The sequence below is a fragment of the Corapipo altera genome, unplaced genomic scaffold, assembly GCF_003945725.1.
Source record: "Corapipo altera isolate COAL_440 unplaced genomic scaffold, ASM394572v1 1, whole genome shotgun sequence".
NCBI lineage: Eukaryota > Metazoa > Chordata > Aves > Passeriformes > Pipridae > Corapipo > Corapipo altera.
In genome coordinates, this window is record NW_020884873.1 from 38,980,441 (window position 1) to 39,005,316 (window position 24,876).

At 36.5% G+C, this 24,876-nt stretch overlaps 1 protein-coding gene across 1 annotated transcript in view; it reads right to left on the bottom strand.

The window, feature by feature from the left end:
• CNTN1 (contactin 1) overlaps window positions 1-24,876 on the bottom strand; it is a 243,206-nt gene that overhangs the window by 33,750 nt on the left and 184,580 nt on the right. The window contains exons 15-18 of the mRNA XM_027659979.1: window positions 14,862-14,982; window positions 9,345-9,503; window positions 5,962-6,111; window positions 2,760-2,830 (exon numbers count right to left, since the gene is read on the bottom strand). Coding sequence (XP_027515780.1) covers window positions 2,760-2,830; window positions 5,962-6,111; window positions 9,345-9,503; window positions 14,862-14,982 — 501 coding nt within the window. The remainder of the gene's footprint in view (window positions 1-2,759; window positions 2,831-5,961; window positions 6,112-9,344; window positions 9,504-14,861; window positions 14,983-24,876) is intronic.

Here is a 24,876-nt window from a genome sequence, read left to right on the forward strand (position 1 = left end):
AAACCCAGGACTGGCACTTAAAACATATTCTGGAAGGTCTTAAATAAAGTATTAAAAGCAGCTTGTCCTCCCATGGCTGCATATAATAAGTATGTGTAAGTAGCTGAATAGTTTGTAGTATCCACTAAAAACTTTGAAAAACAAAATGGAAGAGGGAATGACAAATGGGAAAAAATGAGGAAGAATCGGCATGCTAGCTCTCCTCAGCTCTTCTTTCAAAACAAGATTTAGAACAGCTTTGATTGCATCTCTGGCTGTCTCATTCAACCTGGGCTTATGAATCATAGCAAAAGCTGAAAGGGGGTTGACAGCAACATGTGAACCTGCCATACATTTTGTTCTTCTCTTCTTAATTAAGGACTATTTAAAATAGCGTATGCAAATGTCAGCACATTTGTGAGAATCAATATACATCTTTATCTTAGCCTTACAGATAGTCATATTTTTGTCTGTCAGACAGGCTCCGTAAATCTAAAGCCTCTGTTCAAAAACAATTGCCAGACATACTATGGAAGATTCTTGGAAAAAAAATACTTATAGCCATGCTTACTTTGTCTGACTAAATGAGCTACTTGGAACAGATGTGAAAAGCATGACACTATTTAAGAGAAAAAATGAGAATATAAATCTACTTGGGTGTACAGGAAATACTGTCTTGTGTTAGTTACTATTCTTCTGGTTATAATTTTCTTTTTTTAGTTTGGTCACAGCCAAGTTTTCACTATATTGAAAATGCCATGATATTGGTCTTTACATGCAATGCAAGAAGTAGCTCTGTACTTTGACGAAGTTTTTGTAAGACAGCACTTGTGGAGAAATAATAAAATAATCCAAGTCTGTTGTAAGTCTCCATTGTATGTGTTGTTCTGCTCTTCAAAAGTAACAGAAACAGAATCAAGCCCATTAGGACACATATACTTCTTAACCTATTGTTAGTGGAACTAAGAAATAACATTTTCAATATATTTTAACAGAACTGTGTACCTTCTTTTTTTGGAAACTTATAAAGCTTTTCTGCATTGTTAAAATACTTAGACTGAATAAATATTCTAAACTGAATTTTAAAAAAAACCAACAAAACCAACCAAACAAAAAGACAGCAAACAAACAAAAACCAAACTACAAAAAAACCCCCAAACTAAACCAAAATCCACCCAAAAAACCAGGAAAGCCCAAATCTGTTAGCTCAAACATATGGCTGCCTGTTTCTGTGTCATACTTGAGAACTTCTGCAAAGAGATATGACCAACAAGATCATAGAGATATGATATAAAAAGAATCCACGTGCATATAGATTAGAATTTGTACATTTATAAGGAGATCCATACGCAACAATAACAAAGTTGCTGTTGGAATTATGACATCTTTACATTATTTTATATATGAAAAAGCCTTCTTCATAGAGGTAAATAATCTGCTTCATATGAAACAAACTATTCCCCAAAAGACAGAAATGGTGTAATGTGCCTTATGTGCCTCATCGCCTTATGTCAGTGAAGAGAGAGGTTAACAGCAAAACAAACCTGGTAATTTTTTCAAGCATAACATTCAACCATCTTTCTTTGCTAGATGTAATGCTGCTCTAACTCTGTTTTTGCTGAATACTGAGAAGCTCTGACAAGAATTCTATAGGCCTTTTTATAAATTTTATTTCTCCTCCCTAGCTTTCCCAAATATACTGCAGAGAACTTCAGTTCTCTCTTCCATGCTACTTTTGCCAACACGACAACTTTGCTTATAAACCCTTATACTTTTTTGTGCTGGGTTTTGCTTTACTCTTATTTTGGTATTGCTTTTCCCTTCTCCTTTGCTGTTTTTTTTTTTTTCCCACAGTATAGGTTAATTAATTGTAAAAAAAATTGCTTCAATACCAGAATAAAGACAGTATTTATGTATATAGGTATATATAATAGACTTTTTAAAAAAAAAAACCTGAACTGAATACATACATTATATGAGAGATGCAATTTTCAAAATATTGTGGTTACTGAAAAGCTTTTTTGTTAACACTGTAATTGTTAAAAAAATTTTATTCCACTATTTTTGAGATTAACATTACCTTTTTCCCTTATCCATTCTTTCTTTTGCTTAATATATAATCATTAAAGAAAAATTAATGGCTTGGAGGAAAAGGACATTGTCAGAACGTGGGTATCAATGAACGGCTAAATTGTGGTATGAGGCAACACTGCTTTCTTTTACCAGTCATGTTAGTATAAAATGAAACTTATAAAATGTCAATATACAAGAATTTCCTTAAAACTCCAGTTAATATTTATGACAGGTTAGTTCACAGAATGGTTATATATTTTCTTGTTTTAAAATAAAGCCTGTTAATCTGTGCACAGCCCATTAAAATCATAATTATGTTATATGTATGTTATACTTTTCATTGTAGTAAGGAATTCTGCATGCTATTCACACTGTAACTTAAAAAAAGCCTTGAAGAAAAATACAATATGCAGAATTTTCAAAGGCAGTCACATCAATGCATTATCATAGTCAGTATCTGTTTCAATCTCTTTGTTTTAGAATGTTTTAGATCATATTTTAAAAACGTCAATACATAAACAGCTAATGTATTGTCTTCCTCATTCCTTTTTATGTATTTTTAATGAGAAAAGTCTGAAAACCTATATATTGTGTACAAATCCTGCTCTCACAAGATCCAGTGACAAACCAACCATGGGTTTCAGGAGGAGTGAGATTGGATACAAGGAAGTTTATGTTTTGTGCTGTTCCACAAGTGCAATACGTACCATCCATGTTATTGTTAGCTCTCGATTGCTTCCACCCCCTCCTCCGACATCAGAAGGAGCCACATTAGGAGCTAGTGAAATAGAAGACACAAGAAAAATTAATCCAAAGTATGCAGTCAGTAAAATGATCATTATTTACTTTTCTTTTTGCGAGCAAGGCCAATGAGCACACGGGGCATACACAATTAAAATAATGATAGTCTGTAACTGCTGTGGTCTTGCCAAGACTAATGTATAGCTACTGCTTCAGGAAACATGCCAGTTCTAACCATAGTTAGCAATCATTCTTCTTTTTCACCATATTGTCTACAAATATTTAACTGAATATTCAGGAATGGAAAGTTTCTCATAGCTCTTAAGAGAAGCATTGTGTATTGTTCTTGTGCTTCCTCAATACTGGTATGCCATGGGTTCAGGAACAAAGGACTTGCACTTGTAATTACCTTAACACACTGTGATCAGTTCCATCTACTTCAGTTGATTTACTCGCCATGTGTAAGGTTAAACCCATGGATCTATCTCTGAAACACTGGTATCCTAATCCTGTTCTAGACTAGTGGCACATGTCTTCTTGATTGGCATGCTCAGAATGGGTAGATGTACATAAGCAAAGCTGGCACAACACTTAGTAATTTACTAATCGCATTTTACACTGATATTTTGGTTAATGAAATAAGATCTGTTGATCTATCATTAGCGCACAGCCGAGCAGCAAAGCAGGATACTCTCAAGGACTCCACTACAAATCATTCCTATCTTCTCATTTCTTAAGACTCTTTGCACTGACTGTGATGATTCTATTGCTATACTCTATGGTGTTTGTGTATTTATTTGCCGCCAGTCAATGCTGAGAACAAAGAAAATATCACCTCAACTTAGGAAATGATCGCCTACCTACAGTACCTTAAATACGCCTCAGGTGTGCATGCATTAGCTACATGCCCTTTCTACATTAACATGTTCTTTGTGTTAAAAATTCTTACAGGATTAGGCATTTTCTCCACTAGTCAGTGAATGTCATAAGGTAATAATGGGATAGTTCCTACGTGCTCTTGTATTATGTAAGATGTTTGCTGAGGCCTTCTCTGAGAAGAAACACAAAGCAGAGCAGAATGAATGTTTTCAGAAAGGATAAAAATATGTAACAGTAACTTTCAAATTGAAATCAGCATTCAGTCCATGGTTTGTGCTATTTGTTTCTGGCCTTCCAGAAAACAAATTAATGGAGAATGAGACTAAGCGCAGATATAACAATTTGAGAGGAAGCTTGAATTTATTACTTGAATTTATTACTTGACCTTGAAGTCACCCTATCTATTTTAAGTAAATAGTTTTAGTGTCAAGTTAGAAGCAGAGGGTTGCTAGAATGTTTAAGTAGCTGAAGAAAATACACAGGCTGCCAAAGAAGAGAAAAAAAGACTGTTTAATGTCTTACAAATCACTCTTTTCAAGAGAATCTTCCTCATTCTCTCAGCCATTAAATTCAGGTTTCTCTCCCCATTAAGACCAGGTTACTAATTCAGACACCTATACTTAGACAACTATTCTAATGCATCCAGAAGCTAAAATATATTGAAACAGACCTTGATTCATTGAATTTCAAGAAATTACTGAGAAATTTTATTGATGAAGCAAGCAGACACCATTAAAAACAGAAATCATAGCACACATTCTTAGCATTCTAATAAAAATTACTGAAATTACAGTTATCTACAAGATAAGAGACTTCAAAATTGAAAGATGCTTTTGAGTTTAAAAGACATTATTTGTCATCCATACAGTAAAACAATGATACAGAGCTGTTTGATGCTGTTTAACACGGAAAAAATGTTAAAAATAACTACAATGCGTGGACATGGGTTGTTTGTTATTTACTTTTTTCAGATTTACATGAAAATGCACATGCAGTTGTGCATACTCCTTCTGTAGTACCCTTGACATTGACAGTGCAACCCTAATCCTACTGTTGCTCACTACAAATTCCAGCTCCTGGTAGAAAACACACTTGAGTGCAGTTGTTCTGCAAACTGTAACTGATTTATACCCTATTTTGGCATGGCAAGAAGTGCTGACTGATGCCTAGCAAGATTACATTAACATTTTGCTTTGTTTCCCAAAAGATGTCTCACACTCTGCCAGAGGTGACAGTGGTGCTGTGCCTGGGGAATCAGACAACAGACTAAACAGACTACCTCTTGCAAAAGCTTTGCATCCTACTACAAAACTGAAGGATATGCCATTTTGGGGGAGACTATAAGAAATGTCATGAATGTGGCACACTGCAAATTGCAGGACACTATCCCTATTCCATCCATAAGCATTATTTCTCTCTGTATCTGTGTAATTGCAAAAGTTAACTTTTATACTTTGGTTTTTCATTTTTAGTTTCAAATTTCAAGCTCTGGGACAACAATTATAAATATATCTAGATTGCAAACGGGTGCTAGTATGTGGTATATAGGATTTTTTGGGTACGTTCTTTTTGTAGTGATACATTACCTCCCAGAACATTGCTGTTATCCCCTTTGTACAGTAAAACCAGAATGTATTATCTTGAATAAGAACACTTAATTCCTCATTTTGGAGAATTCATTTTAAAAAGGATGTGCCTGAGCCTAGAGTGTATCCTTAAATATGCTCTGAGTTACTAACACTGAGCAATTAGACTGATAAGGATGTATGTTGTGTTGGATACTGTCACATCTTTGACACGGAGTAAGAAGACACAAGACCAAACCTTCAATCACAGAAAATCGGCATTATCCAGTATAACACACATCCTATCATGTACTCTCTAGTTAGAATACAAACCAAATGGCAAACGGAGATTTCACTTGTTAAACACATGCGTGTTTTTTCTGAAATCTTGTACCTTGGTCCCAAACATGCATGCATTCTTACACACACAATCTGACTGACAGATACAGTGAGGGATCTCTGAAAGACACAGTATGATCCTGTTTCAGGAATGGAGACATATTTGCCATATCATGATGTTTCTTTGCTGTCTGCTTTGATGCTGTGGACAGTTTGATATCTGCTTAATAAAATCTACAGTAATGGGTAGCTGAAAACATATTCTCTGGACTTGAATCCTATGAAGTGATTTTTTCAAATAAAAACCCAAACTAAAAAACTAATTAATAAAAATGTGAAAATTAGGAAACACATTAAAAGAACTTGATATTTTCTGTTTACGTACGAGCGCCTTCAGTTCTAATCCTCTGTGATGGCATACTGGGTTCTCCTGTTCCCAAAGTGTTTGTTGCAATTATCCGGAACTCATATTCCATCCATGGAATTAAATCAATCACTGTAGCAGATTCCATATTTCCTTCAATATCTGATGGATCTAAAAAAAGGATTAAATGCTTTAGAAAACAGCATTTTTAGAATAAGATCATCAACAATTTGTCTGATTTTGTCAAAACTTTTACTATTCTGCAACTACACATAGCCAACTGGAGGAAATAATGTTGTACATCAGGAATAACATATTTTACAAGTAGTACTCATGGCAGGGATTGGGAATTTGGAAACTATGACACATCTTGAATAAACCTTATAGACTTGTAATTTTCGGTTGGGTGTGAACTAGTACATGTAGTACGAGATCTCCTTCCTAATTACATATTGTAGTTGTAGAATTTTATTTTACCTACAGACAAATGCAATGAAAAATCTGGAATGTAGAAACAGGAAAATAAAAATTCATGATATGGAGAGACAAGGGCTAGATGTAGTGTTTGATCAATTGACAGAGAGTGGTTTATAAAATGTGGTCTTACTTTGGTGCACTTTATTAGCGAGCATGTTACAACTTGCTGTCTAGTTCTAACCCAACAAGGATAAGTGTTCTTGTCATTCCTGTGAAAATACTTATTATTCTCATAAAGATGAGCTTCTTCACTGTAAATAAAATGAGTAACTCATGACTGTCTGCAATTCACAAACAGGGTTGTTTCTATAGCTGCCAGGAGTTTTGGAAATACAGAGTATTTTCATTTATCGCATGGGTCAAGAGTTGTTTGTCAAATTAGAGTCCTGGGTTCAGAGGGAGATGAGAAATGACATATTCTGCATTGGAAAGGCAGCTGATTTGGAATTAAAATATGACTTCAATGCCTGCAAAAAACCTGGGCATAACAGTGTAAGCACTAGATGATGACACAACTTTCATCTTCCTAATGATCATTAAATTTTTCATTCCAAAGTGAGTCCCTGAAGGAGAAAGAAAAACACTTTCTATTTTTCTTTCTACCTGCCCACCACTCTCCCTTATCCTTACTCAAATTATATTCCTGTCTAGGCAGTAGAGCCACTGCAAACCTCCAATACTATCTGAGCTACGATATAAATTCGCATTCCTTTTCCTGGGCTACTACTTTCAGTCTCTTAATTTAATTTTACTGTCACACAAATTCCCAGAAAAATTAAAAATCCACAACACAGTGAGAATCTGATCCCCTTAACTGGAAAGAGCAACATCAATGTAAACAACTCATTACTTAACCCGTTCATACATATTTCCATACTGTGACGTAAAATACACTTCTTTCATAAAACACACTCAGTATTATGAAACTCAGTATGAATGATTTAGAACAATGGTAGTAGTAATAACAACATTTTCAACACCTAAGTATATTTTCTCATTCCACACATTGAAAATTAGCAGCATTAACTGATAGCCTAAATACTAATGAGAGATCGGTTTGGACTGTTCATCATGCTTCTTTCAGATGAAAGTGAATACTGAGCCAAAATGGGAGCATTCCAGCAATTAAGCACAAGTTTGCTGTGGTGCCAGTGATGGTTACCATGGTGATTTTACCTATTTTTTGAGGGAATCATCTATTTATCAAAATTCCTCAGTGCAGTTCAAACGAAAAAGCAACAATTTTGAAAACACTAGAATGGGTAATTTCAACTTTTCAGAAATTAATAATTTATATATTTTCTCTTAGCTTCTTTAAAAAGGAATTTAACAATCTCCCACTCAAGATGTGAATCCCACTCAACATGCTACACGATAAGACTGAAATGCATGTCTTAATGACTAGCTCAATAATTCTGTGAAGCAGAGAACTTCAGAGATGCAGAGAAGCTCATCCCATCATGTCTATAACACTGCAAATGGGGAATCTTCCTGAGATGTGAGAGGACAGTTTCAAGTGTCTGCTCTGAACCAAAGTGAAGATCTGAAACCAACACTTTTATCTCCTACACATACATTTCTAGTTCCAGTAACATGTAGTACAGAAGGAAGCCGTATCAGAGTTGCTACCCACTGTTCATAAATTCTTCCTATATCTTCCTACAATCTTGTTTCTTCATAGTTATTTTTTTTAAATTAAGAGTTAAAAAAAAGTAATAGGAAATAAAATGTAATTTATCCTAAAGAAAGTAGAGGCTGGTCTAAAAGCATCCTCCCTCCTGCATGTATTTTACTGAAGCAAATAAGCAGCTATTTGAACAGTTCTAATTTCTACATTAATTATTTTTTTAAAGTTCTAAGAAATCTATTCTACAGAAACTATAAATAAGATACAAGAGATAGGAAGGGACTGCGGAACCTTCCAGTTTTATTTTCCAGGCTTCTTTCATGTAAGTCATACATTAATGCTGATGGAGGTAATTATATCCAGTAGAGCTACATATAGTACATAGTCTGAAAGAAAAATATTATTTAAGGCAGTAGGCCTAGTATTTTTAACTTTTTACTCTAAAAATTGTAACAGATTTTCAGGTCAATATGTCATTCTATTTCTTACACATCCACCTGTAGTTTCAAGTGACAACTTAAAAGAAAGTAACTGAAACTATTACTACTCTCAGTATTTAGAGATGTTAAGTAAGTGATGTCCTAATTCCATAAAAAAGCACTTTAGTTATAATTTATTAAGGTAGGATAGTGAATCATATTGATATGGAAATTCCGTATGAATTGTGGCAATGCTATCCTTCATAAAACATTCAAAGTTGTTAGTAGTTCAACAATATTTTAAAATTTATGCACTTATGTTAAATCTTGCAAAAAAAAAAATTGTGCTAGCATATCCTATGTTCAGATAGGTGCCTCCTTTACTGCAATTTTGTGGCACAATGATGACATCCAGTGGTTAGAAGGATAATCTTAGCTATGTTTTCTCTAGGAGTGCCAGTTTTAATACAACTGGAACTTAGCCTGCTCCCAGGAAAAAGTAGACAATTTTTATTAACTTTCTCCATAACAAATACAGAAGCGAAGACATCTGCCCGTCACCCAAATTAACCTGTAAATAAATTTTACAATTCTAGTAGGTGATGTTGAATGTTTCAAGCAACAAGGAAAGAGGCAAAAAACAGGTAACAACTCCAGCCTGTTCTTTTCTCTGTTTCTTGATATTGAGTTCAGGTCCTCCAAGTGCTGGGAACAAACCTGTTGAAAACACACGGACAGGACAGTACCCATTCCTAAACCCCGCAGCAGACATGAATAGCATTCCTGGTTTCCTTTCATTGTGACTATTTTCTGATTAGCCAAGTTTTCTAACAATAAACTTAAAAACCTATTGACTTTATTACTTCTGGCATTACTCTTACCTGTTTTAGCATCTTTCCACTCTTCAGATAGAAAAGTTTTTGACTGGATAGTGTATTTAGAAATAGGGCTATGATTGTCTGTTCCACGACTCCACGTAAGTGCTACAGCAGTGTCTCTGATTTCTTCTACTCTTATACCTCCAGGAGGGCCTGGAGGACCTGAAAAAAACCCAAACAGTAGTTCAATTCACAAATTGAATATTCTGAAAATGAAAGTTCTTTTAATACTCTACAGAGTGATTCAGAGGACAGATGCTCTTGCATTTAGTAACCACCAAATGAAACTTCTGACTCTTGCCTAAATAATGTTGAGATCTTAAGTGAAAAGACAGTACTTTGAAAATGTTGCTGTGCTTTTTCAAAAACAAGTGAACTCAGAGTCAGAAAAAGTATGCAAAATCTTCCTTCTTAAATTCCACCTGATGATGACCTTCTTGGTGGCCCACCTTTAACCTACACTTCTGCTTGTGCCGTACTGCCCTAACTGCAAGTTATATGGAAAATTTCGTAACTGATATTGTAGAAAATTTGAAAGAAATTTCAAATAGACCTCTTTACATTTTTCTTGGCCTTCATATTATCCCAGTGTGGTAGACTCATCATCAGACTGATACATCCTGCAAACTAATATAACTTAAGTGAAATCTCTACAGTTCAACAAAGCCCTTCTCACAAGAATTTCAAAAATCCATGCCAAAATGTGGGATCCACTATACCCATTGAACTAAAAACTGTCTTGTAAACTACATGAGTAAATGGAACAACCTCTGTGCACCAGAATTACCTCACAAAGACTACCACAAAGGAACAGAAGCACTAAGCTCAAAGAGAAAAAACACTTTTGACAAAACAGTCATTCCATGTCTGCCCTTTCAGTCTTGATCATCAAAAAGGACCTATAAAATTATTTCTAAAGAGTATTTCCTTTATCTTTAAAAGACAGATACTTAAAAAGATTCATTTCAAAATGCATAGGTATAGTCAATATAAAAAGTCATGAATAAAATCAGATGTTTCCTTGATGATGTACTGCTATGTTCCCAACACCCAGCTAAATCAGTACAGGTAGAAGTTGCCTGTACTAAACTAGTTCAGAGTTTCGTATCTATGCTTTTCAAGTATTAAATACTATTTCTGCTCTGCTTGTAAGTAGCTATGTTAAAATAACAGCAGTTATTCTCAATCCACAGTTAGCTTAAGTTTGTTAGTTGTACTTCAGATCTGAAGAGATAGGCCTCTGTTCCCAAAACTTGCCTTTTTTTTTTCCAGGTGTAACATTAAACCTAATAAACAGTATTACATTTCTTCAACAAATCTCCTCTGGTTTATTTCTGAACAGTAATAACAGAAAGAAACCCTGCTGAAGTGAACGCTTGAATTTTTCTAAATGCACTTTTTAATTTTTAAAAATGTTCATTAATTACTACTATTCCCACATCTCTGCTTTGCGAGGGTAACTTTTTTATTGTTGTTTGTGCTTTAGTCCCCAGAAGAGGCCAAAATGTGCAGATTAACAGGCACAGGTGAATTTTTCAGAGACTAAAAAAGTTAAGAAAAGAGTGTGCAGGTACATACATATGAGTAAAGGGATCTTTGTCTTTAAAACACAACACCATGTTGTAAGCTGTGCTAAAACCCCCTAACTTACATTAGTTAGGTAATGCAAATCTTAGCACCTACTTAAAAACTTGGCTTATATATATTTTCAGATCATTCTATTCACATTGACTGTTCTGGTTTTGTTATTATGCTTCTGTTGTATATGATACACAGTTATCTGATATATATTAACTGCTGTGTAAAAACAGATACAATTGTTGAGAAGTATTTTCTCATTTCACATTCAGACATAATAATATACCAACATGATTCAGATAATTATCCAACAATCTGACTGAACAAGTCTCAGGGAATATTAAAAAAACCCCAACAATAATATGATACATTTCTCTGCAGTATTTACACAGAAACCACAGAAAAACAAAACAAAAACAACTCAACAAAAAGAATAGAATGAGATTTCTACATCAGATCTAAACACAGTGTGTGCCACATGTATCTTCAGCTCTTGAGCTCTTTATTTTCTCTGTACATCTGAGCAAAAGGACTCAAGTAAAATTAACTGAATCAAAGACATATACTACCAGTTTCAATTAATGTATCCTTAGTATTCAGATAATTAATTTCAATTAATGTATCCTTAATTTCATTCCTCAGACCACCCTTTCAAGGTAAGGACTAAATATGTCACTGCATGTGACATACTCTTACATCCTTCACAGAGGATTCACAAACCAGAAGTTGTTAAGAGTTGATTTTTAAGATGAGGGTTGTTGGTCAACTCTCCATCCCGGTAACACACATATTTGCTACCCCAGTTCTAAGGATACAGGTAGGTAAGGCCTGATGAGAGATCCCATTCAGAAGCCCTCAGGCTGAAAGATATGAAAAGGTCATCAGTCTCAGCAAGTTTCCTTCTTTCTTCAGGAGATATCTCTTAGAGCTTCTCATCTCACCATCAATTTCTGAAAATGGAATGTGTCATGATGCCTTAAGGTCCATCTAGTTTTTTGATTTTCCTAATTTTTATAAGTTTTAGAAGTAGTTATATAGCAGAAGTAGATTTGGAAGCAGCAGCCCTTATTCCCTTACCCTTAGCACAGAAGCAACATAGATTTTCAACCCTACTACCCTATTCCATGCTCCCCATATCAATTCTACCCCCTGAATTCCAGTAGAAATGCTTAGTCTCCCTTTAAGATAGGCATGTTCTGTTTGGAGAATGCTTGTACCTTGGCCTAAACCACAAAAGTACAGTAAGAACTGGCTGAATATATGTCCCCTGTACCCCAAAGAAGATGAAGACTGATGAAAAAAGGGTCTTGAAAAGCCCCCAGACCCAATTCCCCAGGGGTGGCATGGGGGTGGATCAGGGCAAAAGCCACAGGGTGGACGAAACCAGAGACTGGACAAAGAATATTATAAATTGTAACATTTGAGACACGGAGGTGCGTGTGTCTTGTAATCTTATGCCTCAGAGGCACAAATTAAAATCCTTTCCTTATCTCACCTTCAAAACTAATTTGCCTCGGAGGTTTTTTTTCCTCCCTGAATTTTTTTTAGGCATCAGCCAGGAAACACCAAGGGTCAGCTGCTCCCTCAGGAAAGCTGAGACAGGACCCACAACTAACCCCAGGGTTGACAGTTCTTTCAGTAATGGGGCACAATTCCACAGGGCAGAGCAGCAGTCTTAGAAACTAAGGGCAGTAAGCCAGGTGCATCCAAGTGACAGACTGCTGTATATATCCAAGAAGTCCATTCAGGAGACAGCTACTCAGAGCACAGGCCTGAAGCACATCCAGGAGGCAGGGCCAGAGACAGAGATGGAAGCAGGCATATTTGTAACACAGCCCCAGTCAGGGCAAGGTCCAGGGCTGAGCTGGGCAGGGCTCCTGGGCCCATGGGCAGCTGCATGAGTGGATGTGCTGGGTGAGGCTGGGCAGGGCCAGTAAGGTCTGCTGTGCACTAAGGGGCCTCACAGTCACTAGTGTGCTAGTATCACTAGCAATTCTGAACACATCAGCAATTTAAATAAGATCACATAGAACAATCCATATGAACTGTTAAATTGTTTTGTGGACTGACAAAATATCATCACGTGCCTGCAGTGACAGCGGCTATCCTTTACCACTTCACTGATGAGATGCTCTGGAACCCACCTCTTTGTTTTCATACTTTGCTGCTGCCTCTTTCTACCAATGCAGTGAAACTATAATGTAACCTTTGTCATATTTCATATTTACCCTTGCCCCTGTAAGATGTTGAGTCTTCCACTGACAAAATTGGTACTAAGAATTACTCAGCAGTAAGCAGAACTGTGTTCATTGCATTAGTATCTAAATGTTGAGCATAAAACAAATGTTCATGTCTTCCACAACATAACCTCTGAGCAATGATTCTAACTACTGGCTTGGAAAGGGAATCAGAAGCTACATAAAGCACCTTGTCTCTCCTTTTATTTTTAAAAGGAATTTCTTATATAATACTAAGGAACATTAACAGAGACTTCTCTTTCAGTTTGCAGATATATTCTGCAGTTTCACCATTTATCATATTTGCTTTGACATTTTATCCAACTGGTCACCAACTGGTGACCAGTCACAGGCAGTTGACACTCAGTAAAAATTTAATACAGAATCAAGTCTACAACATCCTCAGACGACAGAAATTCAGAACCAAGACTGTAGCACTAAACCTGCATTATATGGGAAAACTGTGGTTTAAACGTCTTAAAATGGCTTTTGGTGGTCTCTTTGCAAACACATGCTTCTTCTTCCCAGTACCCCCCATGTTATCCATGCAGGAATGTCCTGGGAAGGTGTCCTGAGGTGTTTCCCATTGGCCTTTGTTAACCTCTTCTTGTGATTGGGTGTTCCTGTAAGCCCCTTGAGACTTCTAATTGGTTACTCTGTGAATCCTCCTAAACCCTACAAATGTAACATCCCCAACAATAAACTCTCTCTTGCCTCCTCTCCACGCCCGGTGTCCTGTCTCCCTGCCGGCCACGGGGCCACGTGCGGGGGGAGGAAGGGGGAGCACCTCTCCCCTCAGGACCTGAAGAGACCCTGAGAAACCCCTGGAGTTCCCTTTCCCCATCCTTCAAAGCGTCGCAATGGTTCTTCAGATGGAAACGGAACTAGAACTGGGCCGCCCCACGTCGTGGGTGGGGAAAGGGATCCAGACAAGACACTGGCTATACTTCAGCTGCTATACAGCTGTAGAGCATAACTGGAAGGTGGGGCAAAAGAAAAAAGCAATGCAGCTGAAAGTAAAAGTTATGTCTGCTTTGAATTGTCAGCACTACAGACCATTAGCACTTCTGAATGTGTTATGCCTAGAGGAACAAAACAGAGCAAAATGCCCAAAGAATGTGAATTTAACTCAGGCTATTAAAATTTCACATTGTAACAGTTCTTGTAGGATACATATTATATGAGCAAGAAAAGCATTTTGAGACTGCAGTTAACACTTAACAGACATGAATCAGCTAAAAACTGAGTGATAAACTTAAACTCAAATGTCCTAGTTTCATTTGAAAACTAGGAATCCTTTTAATCTAGGCCTAGTATTATACACAATAATTTAATTCATAAAGCTTTATAAGAACAGAGAAGAGGCTTAAAAATGTTATATATTGAATATATTGACATGATCCTTGAAATCTATTTTTAATATTAAGCATCAAATTAAACTTTCTAAAAATTGCTTTAACATACAGAAAATACCTATAATAAAAAAATCTTTATTGCTTTTCAGGAAAATACATGCTCAGTTAGACCTCTAAATATCGGCAACAGAATGAGTACTCTGAGTAGACTTTTAGGCCTTTACATGTTCATGCACTTCTCATTTTAATTTGTCATCTACTGATGGGAAATAATATATTCTAAACAATTAGGAACACTGCTTGTCCAGGTAAAAACCAGCCATATTTCTCTATTACCTTGAGGACCTTACCTCTTACCACAAGGTCTGCTGAAGCTGAGGAGTTGTCCACAATCGTCTGAGCAGTGCACATGTACCTCCCTGCGTGCCGCAGCTGAACATTTTTAATGAGCAGCTCACCATTGGATTTAATCTGTCACAAAAACAGCAGTAAGTGCAACTGGTAAACGTCCCTGTACAGCTATGCAATATCTGTCTATACATCCTCCCAACTGATCTACAATGGTTGCTATTTCCAAAAAGTGCTTACTTCGAGAACAGAACACCCTCAAAGATAAATCCGATTTATAGGACACCTGTTGAAATTGTCTTGTGCTTCCTGAGGAGCAGCTGCTGTTTACTGGACATGGAAATCCAGATATCTTAGAAAATGTTTTTTACAAGCCCTTTTACTGTTTGAAAACCATATCTGAACATTGAGTCAAGAATTCATTCATAAACTACAGTCAGATGATTTTTCTGCACCATTACTTGCTTTTCTTATGCACACTGGCATGATGACATGTCATGGTGTCCTACTAAAAGAGCAGGATGCTGTTTGGCTCTTCCTTACAAGCCTAAAGCAGTCTGAGAGTTTTTATCACAGATAGGCTACAATCACAGCCTAAATAAAGGTGCACCAAGACCTGCCCTGCACCCTCAGCCCTTTCTGGTGATGCCTCTGTCTGACTGTACATCGGCTCAGCTCTTGCTGCTCCTTGGCAAACAGTAGAACCCCCAGGGAAGCAATTTACCATTCAACAAGGCTCATACACTCATCATCAAAGACCCTAATCCTTCTTCAATACTCTTCACCAATGGCAGACTATTGGGAATTATACAGCCATGATTTCAGATGTCTGCTGTTACCTGTGTCTGTACAGAGAGGCAAACCAAACAAAGTATTTTTGTCCTATGACACTTCCATGAACACACTGAGTAACTGGATGAGTACCAATAAAACAAGGAATAGAACAGAGACCACTATATACACCACAGCTATTCTTAATGAAAAACACATTTTATGTGAAGACATTTACATAAATGTTTAAAAATAACATGGTCAAAATGTTTTGCTTATCTATCCTGCATTTTATTACAGAAAAAGATTACTAGGCTAATTCAATGCATTATACATGTGTTAATCTTAAAGGTATTTCAGAAAAAGCCAAATGTTCTCTCCCAAATACATCTGATAGCTTTCACGGAAGTAAAAATGCTACAAAAAATCCAGACGGATTTATAACACACTATATCAAAAGGGGCAACATTCAGATTTCCTAATTCACTGAAAATTGTTCAGAAATACAACTAAAAAACCCAAACCAAACACTGAGATAATTCACTCCAATCTGCAAACCTTCATATGCCTGTACAAAAGGAATTCAGATGCAAAACAATATGTAAAAAAAGGAACAGCTAAATATTTAGGTGTAAGAACTAGTGTTAGCATCATCACAGGTTCTAAGAAACAACAAAAACTTTCAATACAATCTCAAATATTATGAGTTGTGTCTCTGCATGTAAACATCCAGAAAAAATGAAATAAAAATATGCCAACCAGTACATGTTTCCCAATTGAAAAGGATGGGGGGAAAAAGTAAGGTTAAATCTTCTCCAAGTGTTCTGAAACTCGAATGAGAGTTCAGAGTCTATATTTAAGGGAGATTAAAATACCCAGATAAAAATATTTTTCTTTTCCAAAGTCCTGTGATGATTTTGGTCGCCAGCTTCAATTTCTGCTGGCATAAAATTTCAGCACCAACTGAAATCTGTTAACACCAGCTTTTTTTGGTCCAACATAAGAATTCACATCTTTAAGAAATTAGTGTGGTAAATCAGTAAAAGGAGAATCAAGCAACATGAAAGAAAATGCTCAATTCTGGCTAGTGATGATTCAGCTGATTGCCTCATGGGGTCAGCAAGAAATGCAGGTTTCACCGTACCTTCTCTCTTCTTAAATGACACAAGTGCTGTTAGTAATGATCAAACAGATCAGTTAGATCAGTGAACAATCCCATATTCTTGATATATTTCAGACCATTTATCTTTTAGTTATTATCAAACTATGTCCATGTCTATATATATATTTTTACACTTTTCACTCAAGGCTAACATGACACAGCTTTTAATTTAATTTGCCAAAGTGAATGCAGTACACAGAGATGAGAGAATTCTGGGATAGTAGCATTTCTGTGCTGGTGCCTGCCAGCTTATTCATAAGAACTAAAGGGAGAGTGCTATCAAGGACAGCACCCTTTGAAAATCTGCAGGATTACTGCATAAGCTAACAGTGTCTGGTTGCCTGACTAACTACATGTAAGCCCTACAGTGGCCTAAGCAACACCGCCCACAGCTTTCAGGAAAAAAAATCAGTGGGAGTGTCAGTAGCTCTGTGGGAACGGAGAAGTCAGCTACCTGCTCCTCTGCCCTTCAAAAATTACAACAAAGAAGCTGCAAAACTTCAAATTCCTTGAGTTTTCAGTTCCTGGGCTTTTTTTTTTGGTTGTTGGGTTCTTTTTTTTCCAATCCTGTTCTTATTGGTTTTGGTTTTCATAAAGAAGACAAACAGGTCCTTATTTGACTGCTGTATATAAATTTTTAGTTCATTAAGACTAAATGTCATTCTAGAAAGAACCACACTGCCTTTGATTCTCTGATCATTGCTTGCACTTTAATCTGCAAATAAACATAATCAAAGGTTGGGCAAAACAAGGTTTAGAAAAACTGCATAAACAGAATTCTCATGATCATATTATTACTTGAATAATAAATGATTACAAATTCTTAATAGGCTTAGTACTCATTCCTAAGTTAGTACTTTAATTAAAATACTTTATTATATTTACTAATGATAATAGTGTCCATATACTTTCCCTAACAGTAATTTCCCTAACAGGAACTTGGTCTTAAAATCTAAATGATGAAAAACAGATGGGAAAATGTAATATAATTTAAAAATCAGCAAACCATAGATATAGTATTGTATCTTGTTGTTTCAGAAGTTCTCCTGGAGCAAGGCTTTATGCATTTGGTAATGAAGATTTCCATACCTCAGAAGAAGCCTAAGTTCTTGGTGGTAAAAGAAGAGCTTACAAAGCAAATAAAGAGCATGGGCATCAGCGAATTCTGTCCACAAATTAGATATGAGTGTACTGTATGTTTTCATTCAAAAACCTCAGTACAGCAATGTTTAAAAATGCCTTCCTTAACTCAGAGAAGACTGAATCACAGACTGGAAATAGTGATAGCAGTACTCAGGGATGTTCCAATGGTATCTGTGGTCCACCACACAGTATTTACCAACTTTCAAGCAAAGACTTCCATCACATAAGCTCTATATTTATGATTTAATAGTGATGTCAAAAATAGCATTGTGACCTATAAAAGAGCAAAGACCTATTTCTGATGTTCATTGCTCTCTTTTGACTATCACCTTTGCCAGTGCCCTGTATTACTGAAAGCCATCAGAACATGCCCCTGTGCGATCAGAACTCATTTACTCGAATTCAATATTTTGGTTGAAAGCAGTATTCCCTCCTGTTGGACTCTCAGAGACAATGAAGAAACTTAGGTTAATATAAGATTAACAAGCTCTTTGTAATAATAAAGCTAACTTGGTAGAACCTGGTAAGCAGAGACAGTCTTTTTTTTTCCCCATTCAATTTCTAAAATTAGACATCTGAGCTTCAGCACTATTTAATACACAGTTGTGGTAAAATGATAAGAGAATTGATGAGAAATAATCAGAAATGGGATTCTGGGTGATAAGATCAGTTTTTCCAAAGCCAGAAATAATTTTAAAATATTTTTCAATTACCTGTACCTAAAATTATTAACTCTAAATGAGTTCACGTGAATTGGTTTGATCCTGTCATTAGAGGATCTGTTATGTTATTGCTACAAGTAGAACAGATAATCCAACAGCTGCTGAGGAATGTTAATGTAAATGTGATTATAGCTGTTTTCCTGATATTGAGATCAGATATAACATGGGGACAACGCCACCAGTGCAGCTCTATTATCTTAATCCTATTCACTGAAGAGCTTCCCTTGTTTTGTTTTATAAGCCACGGACGACATGATAGTTACAAAAAACTCAGCTGGATAAGGACGACAGTCTTTCCCGCTGAAGAATATCTTCCTTCAGTGAGCTATATTTATATGTAAAGAAAGTACAGTGCTAATTCTACCCTTGAAATGTCGACTGGGAAGTAGATCCAACAAATATATTATTCTTCTTCATTCAGGATACCACTGAGAATGCTTCAGGACACTGTGCTTTGTAGCAAGATCTCTGTGGTGATACGCCTTGTTATTTCATTTCCAACAGCAGAAAAAACCTTGGTACTTGATCATATATGCTCATGGCTCACAACTTTATGGCTGATGACAAAAATTCACAATACACTGCAAACTACATTTCTCTGAGCAGTGCTCATACTGGGCTTTCTCAGCTCCTGCTACCTAACCAGGGATGGTACATGGATTTTGGTAGCTTGCTAAGTCTCACAGGCACATAAAAGTTACCGTCAACTGCTTTTGCAAAGTATTTTTTTAATTCTAGCACAGAGGTTGGCAGATCTTCATCCTTAAACCAACTACAATTCTTCGTACTGGAAATAGCACTGTGGATTGATAATAGGTTTCCTCAAAGGCTTCTGTCAGAGAAAACTGCTTGTTGGCTTCACCCTCAGCATATGTCTTCTGCTTTCCTTCCCCTCCTTGTTCTTAACCACTGACTCCATCCATGCCATTCCATGCTCGCTACATTACTATTAGGCCTTTGCCTCTAAATATTACCCCAAATCTAGCCAAAATATGTTATTTTAAATTCATTCATGTTTAAAGCATCTCCCTAGTGCATCATGGCACTGAAAGCAATGTATTAAGACAGTGCCTTCAGAGAGTCTTGGGACTTATTTTCAGAAAAAAAGGCAGTAGGTAGCTGATTTGGTTGGACATGCTTCATTAACAGTCACCTACTGCCTCCATATAATCGACAACTGTACTAAATAAGCTCACTAAAACTCTGGTTTTGTTCCAGTCCATAAATAACTTCTTCTTCCTTGTCACTGTGCAACTGAACTTTCCTATTTTGACTAACCTAATGTCTATGATAAGGCAACCCGTTTAGTGGATGAGGGAAAGGCTGTGGATACTGACCACCTGGACTTTAGTAAAGCTTTTGACACCATTTACCACAGCATTCTCCTGGAGAAGGTGGCTGCTCATGGCTTGGATGGGTGCGCTGTTCGCTAGGAAAAATCTAGCTGGATGGTTGGGCCCACAGAGCGGCAGGGAATGGTGCTATATTCAGTTACTGGTTGGTCCCCAGTGGTATTTCCCAAGGTTTAGTATTGGGGTCAGTCCTGTTTATTATTTTTATCAATGATCTCAATAAAGTATCGAGTGCACTCTCAGTCAAGTCACAAGCAACACTAAGATGAGTGGGAGTGTTGATTTGCTGGAGGGTAGGAAGGTTCTGCAGAGGGATCTGGACAGGCTGCATCAGTGGACAGAGGACAACTGTGTGAAGTTCAACAAGGCAAAGTGGTTGAGTCACCAACCCTGGAGGTATTTGAAAGATGTGCAGATGTGGCAATTAGGGACATGGTTTAGTGGTGGACTTGGTAGTGCTGCGTTAACAGATGCACTCAATGATCTTCAAGGTCTTTTTCAACCTAAATGATTCTATGACTCTATCTAAAGATTTTACTCCAATTCTTCAGTTCTTTCAAACTTTCTATTAATTTTCTGGTCTGTAGCTGGAGCTAGACTCCACCGTCTGCAGGGAAAGCAGTAAAGAAAAATTAAAATGAAAATTCTTGTATATTTTTCTGTTGTAGAAAACTGTGGAATCATAGAGTCATAGAACAGTTTGGGCTGGAAGAGAGATTTATACAATAAAACTAAGCGTCTCCTATTGAAGCAAGAGCATGCAGTAGAACTTTGTTTACTAGTCGTGGAACTGCAAACAATAATAATTTACAAAAAACAGGCATGTATTAACCCATACTCCTCTAATCTGATTTTTTTATAGTTCAACTTGTTCTTTGTGGTTTACAAAACCATCAGTTCTGAGAACATAATGTTTTGGCAAACATTGTCTTCAATCTAGAATTCATCCCACCTATTTTGAGAAATCTGTAGTGGATTTTTGTGTTTGAATTAAACACCTTTATCAGTTAAAGAAACAGGCCCTTCCATGTCTGTTTCACTTTAATGTAAAGTAACTGGCCACATATATCCAGAATATTACAAATGTCATCTTATAAGACTGCAAAGCTTTCTGTCTTTTAGAGAGGCATAAAGTAAGAGGAATAATATTTGCAAAAGGAAAAGAAATCCTTTGAGAATACAGTGAAGTATATATGTAGTCCAGCTTCATTGTATGATAGCTGGAGGGATCATACCAGAGCTAGTTATGTACGGACAGCTTGGATTAAGCTGCATAGAGCCTGACCTGTGAGCCATGCAAGTTGTACGCTGAACCTATCTGTCTGCCTTTGTGCCATGTCCCTGAACACTGGAGAGCACACTGCTAAGTCAGAATCCACACTTCAGAGTCAGTGTGGATTCATCAGGTCTTAATTCCTGCTCTGTAGCAGTCATGACACCAAGATGTGTCAGCATCAACTTGAACAATGCCCCCTTCATATGAGAAAATGTGAGTAAGTAACAAGTCAGATATCTGTACGACAAAACTCATCATCTGGTCTTACTGTATCTTTCTATCACCATTTAGTCTGTATTTAATTCTTACAGAAGAAAGCTATTTGCAAGCAGGCCAAGTCCCTGAACATAGAATCATAGAACATGCAGAGCTGGAAGGGAACCATCCAGTGCAGGATCCCAAAAATATAATATCAGCAGAGAAGGAGCTCATGAGATTATGTAGCAGGTCGTGGACAGCAGGAGCTGGGAGAAACTCCTTGCTCTGAGGACACTCCATCACAAGACCTATTAATATTTAGCTATGTTGATTGGCCTGTCTCCTGCAGCAAGATATGGAAAGACTTCATGATGATGTTATCAGACTATGCAGAAACCCCTTTGTCCTTTTCCTCCCATGTGGTCCTAAAAAAGGAAAATATTAATCACTTGTGTAACTGTAGCAGAAAATTGTGTAATCCTCTAGTTAGCATGATCCATCCCCTAATTAACATAGCTTGTCCTCCTCATTAACATGTCCAACCTCCAAAGCCCTTAAATTGTGTTCTCGTGCTCAATAAAGTATTCCAGTTTATAAACCCCATACCTGGAATCGCTTAGTTTTTGACTGCCCACTATCGGGATCATTGAGTCCAACTCCTGACCATGCACAGGACAGCCCTTAGAATCCCATCATGTGCCTTAGAGTACTGTCCAAATGTTTCTTGTACTCAGACAGGCTTGGTGCTGTGACCACTTCGCTGGGGAGGCTGTTCCAGTGCTCAACCAACCTTTGGGTGAAAAACCTTTCCTTGATATCTAACCTAAGTTGTAAAGCTATTTAAGTATAGTTATTAAAAATAAAATGGTGACAAAAATATCAGGGTTTCAGGTTCACTGATTTTGCTTAAGACAACTTGTAAATAATGTAGCAAATAGGAATACTGCTGGTATGCAAAACATTTTAAAATGTATGTGTGTCATTATGTGACTAAGACTACTACAGCCTACATTGGGACTCTTCCTAATCTACTTACAAGATTCTGACTTGAACCAGTTAAATTATGAAGTTCTTCTTCCTGACTATCCATACAAATGGACTCAAAAGTAAAAAAAAAGAAGTTACACACCTTCACATATGAAAGGGTTTTTTTGTAATAAACTTAAAAGAACAGTCATATTTGGATAGTATTTACATTTTTTAATATATAACAAAAGTAATCTTTTCAATCTTTAAACACACATGACAAAAAGAAGATCTATAAAAAGTGACAAAATGTTGGCATTTTCCAGACTACTTGAAGCGCTGTATATCTTTGAGACTTTAAAGGATTGATAATGTTTAGTTTGTCAATTAAATAATCAGAGGAACAACCATAAATAAAGTCAAAAGTAATCAATTTAATAGTAAGATTTTGTAGACTCCATTTAATTCTTTAGAAGTTAACCAATTCATATATATTTTTCCATCCTAAATATTGCTGTCACAGGAAATAAAAACAGCACTGGCAAATGTCCTTTTGAGAAATGAATTTTAGTACTAACGTAATGCAAATTAGCTTTGCCTTCAGTCATGATGGAGATACCAAAGCTTCCATTTAAAGAAAGAACAGTGCAGAGATTTACATGAATTTCATTAGCATTTCATTATGTGTATGGGATGACAACATTAGTATTATTTTGAGAACTGAGATACTGTGACACTATCAAGTTTCAGCATGTTGATCTGCACAGTCATATAAATTAATAGTGATATTATCAGGAAGACAGATGAGGATCCTTCATCAACAGGAAATTATAGCACAGAGTGCAGGCTTCACATACCCAGTAATTTTAATATTCATGATGGAATATCTTTTTATTTTGTGTTTGTGAAGGGTTGCATGGCAGCATGGGACTTCACTGTTTCAAGCCCAGCAGTTCGTGCTGCTGCTCTCAAATCAGAACAGCTCACCCTTTGCATTTGGGAAAGCCTGAACAAACCTGCCACCCAGCGACTTCAGCTCAGAACTGCTAGAGATGGAAACGGGCAGAAGAAAATCCCTTTGTTTGCACAGGAAGGAGAAAACCCCTTAATGCAAGAATACAATAAATGAATGAAACAGAAATATAAAAAGTTCATACTCCTCTTAATTATATCCTATATAAACCTTTGTACTGGATTTGCTGAATTTGTTAAACATTCTACATTTGTTATTACTTAAGCGCTGAATAACTTAATAACTACAAATGCAGACTTCAAATGCAATCCTACTGTCCCCAGTAAAGACTAAGCTGCCTGTGAAAGAGGAATGGAGATTATCTGCACTTGCTTTGCATTTGAAAGCCCAGAAGTAAGGCATAGGAATGTAAAACAAGAAGCTGCCCTTGTTAAAATAATTTAGTATTGATCAAATGCAAAAGAAACACAACAAATCAAGAAATATCCTTCAGGAAGATGGACACACACACTTTACACACTGAAAAGTAAATTAACTGATGTTTGGACCTAACCTAAACTTCAACTGTCTAAGTGAATTAGGAGTTAGTTGCTCTTCAGTTCCTTCTGAATCCATCCCTTTAATCTCTTGGAAAAGGAAATATTCCATCACAAGATTCAACACCCACATGAAGTGAAGCACCTCTTTCTCTCTCTCTGCAGACCATAAAAAGTCTGTAGAGACCAAGGTAGCCTAGTAAAGTTAGGCTAATTTGGTTTTGAAATCAAGCATTTCAATAGTGTCTAAAATATTGTGGAGTTAATTAGAATTTGGGATCAGGAGTCCAGGGCCACTGGCTCTCTGGAAGATGAAACAGGTGGGAATTATATATCATCAATTTTCTAAGAGAATCACACGCTTTTTGAAGCCCTTACATGGTTCCACATTTGTTCACTTGAGGTTATTTGCTAGAAAGTGCCCTAAAAACAGGATAAACTTTCAGAATTAATTTACCTTAAAAGAAAAAAAAATCCAATTTCCTTTTCTTTTCATTATTTAGAGGAAAACCCAAAAGTATCCATCAGTGATATAAAAATTTTTGTTCAACACATGACCCACAGATGGAGAAAGTTCAGATTCCTTACTCTTGTATTACAAACTCCTCTGATAAAAGCATTTTTACCTTCCATATCACTGATTCATCAACACTTTCAGCCTGATTTTCTGTTTTATGGAACACAATTTCTTTGTACGACTTGTGTCAAGTAGCTAAAAGAAATCAACTAAATAAAATCTAACACAGTGGTTTTATTTGCTCTTTTACAAGGAATAAATTTATTGGGGCTTTACTCTTCAAGTTCTTATTTTGACTGACACTGACTCATTCCAACCTTTACAGAAGGGCAAATGAATGCCATTAAGAGGTGATTCGAGCTTTTTCACAGTATTCCTATGTATTGATTACTACCGAAGTG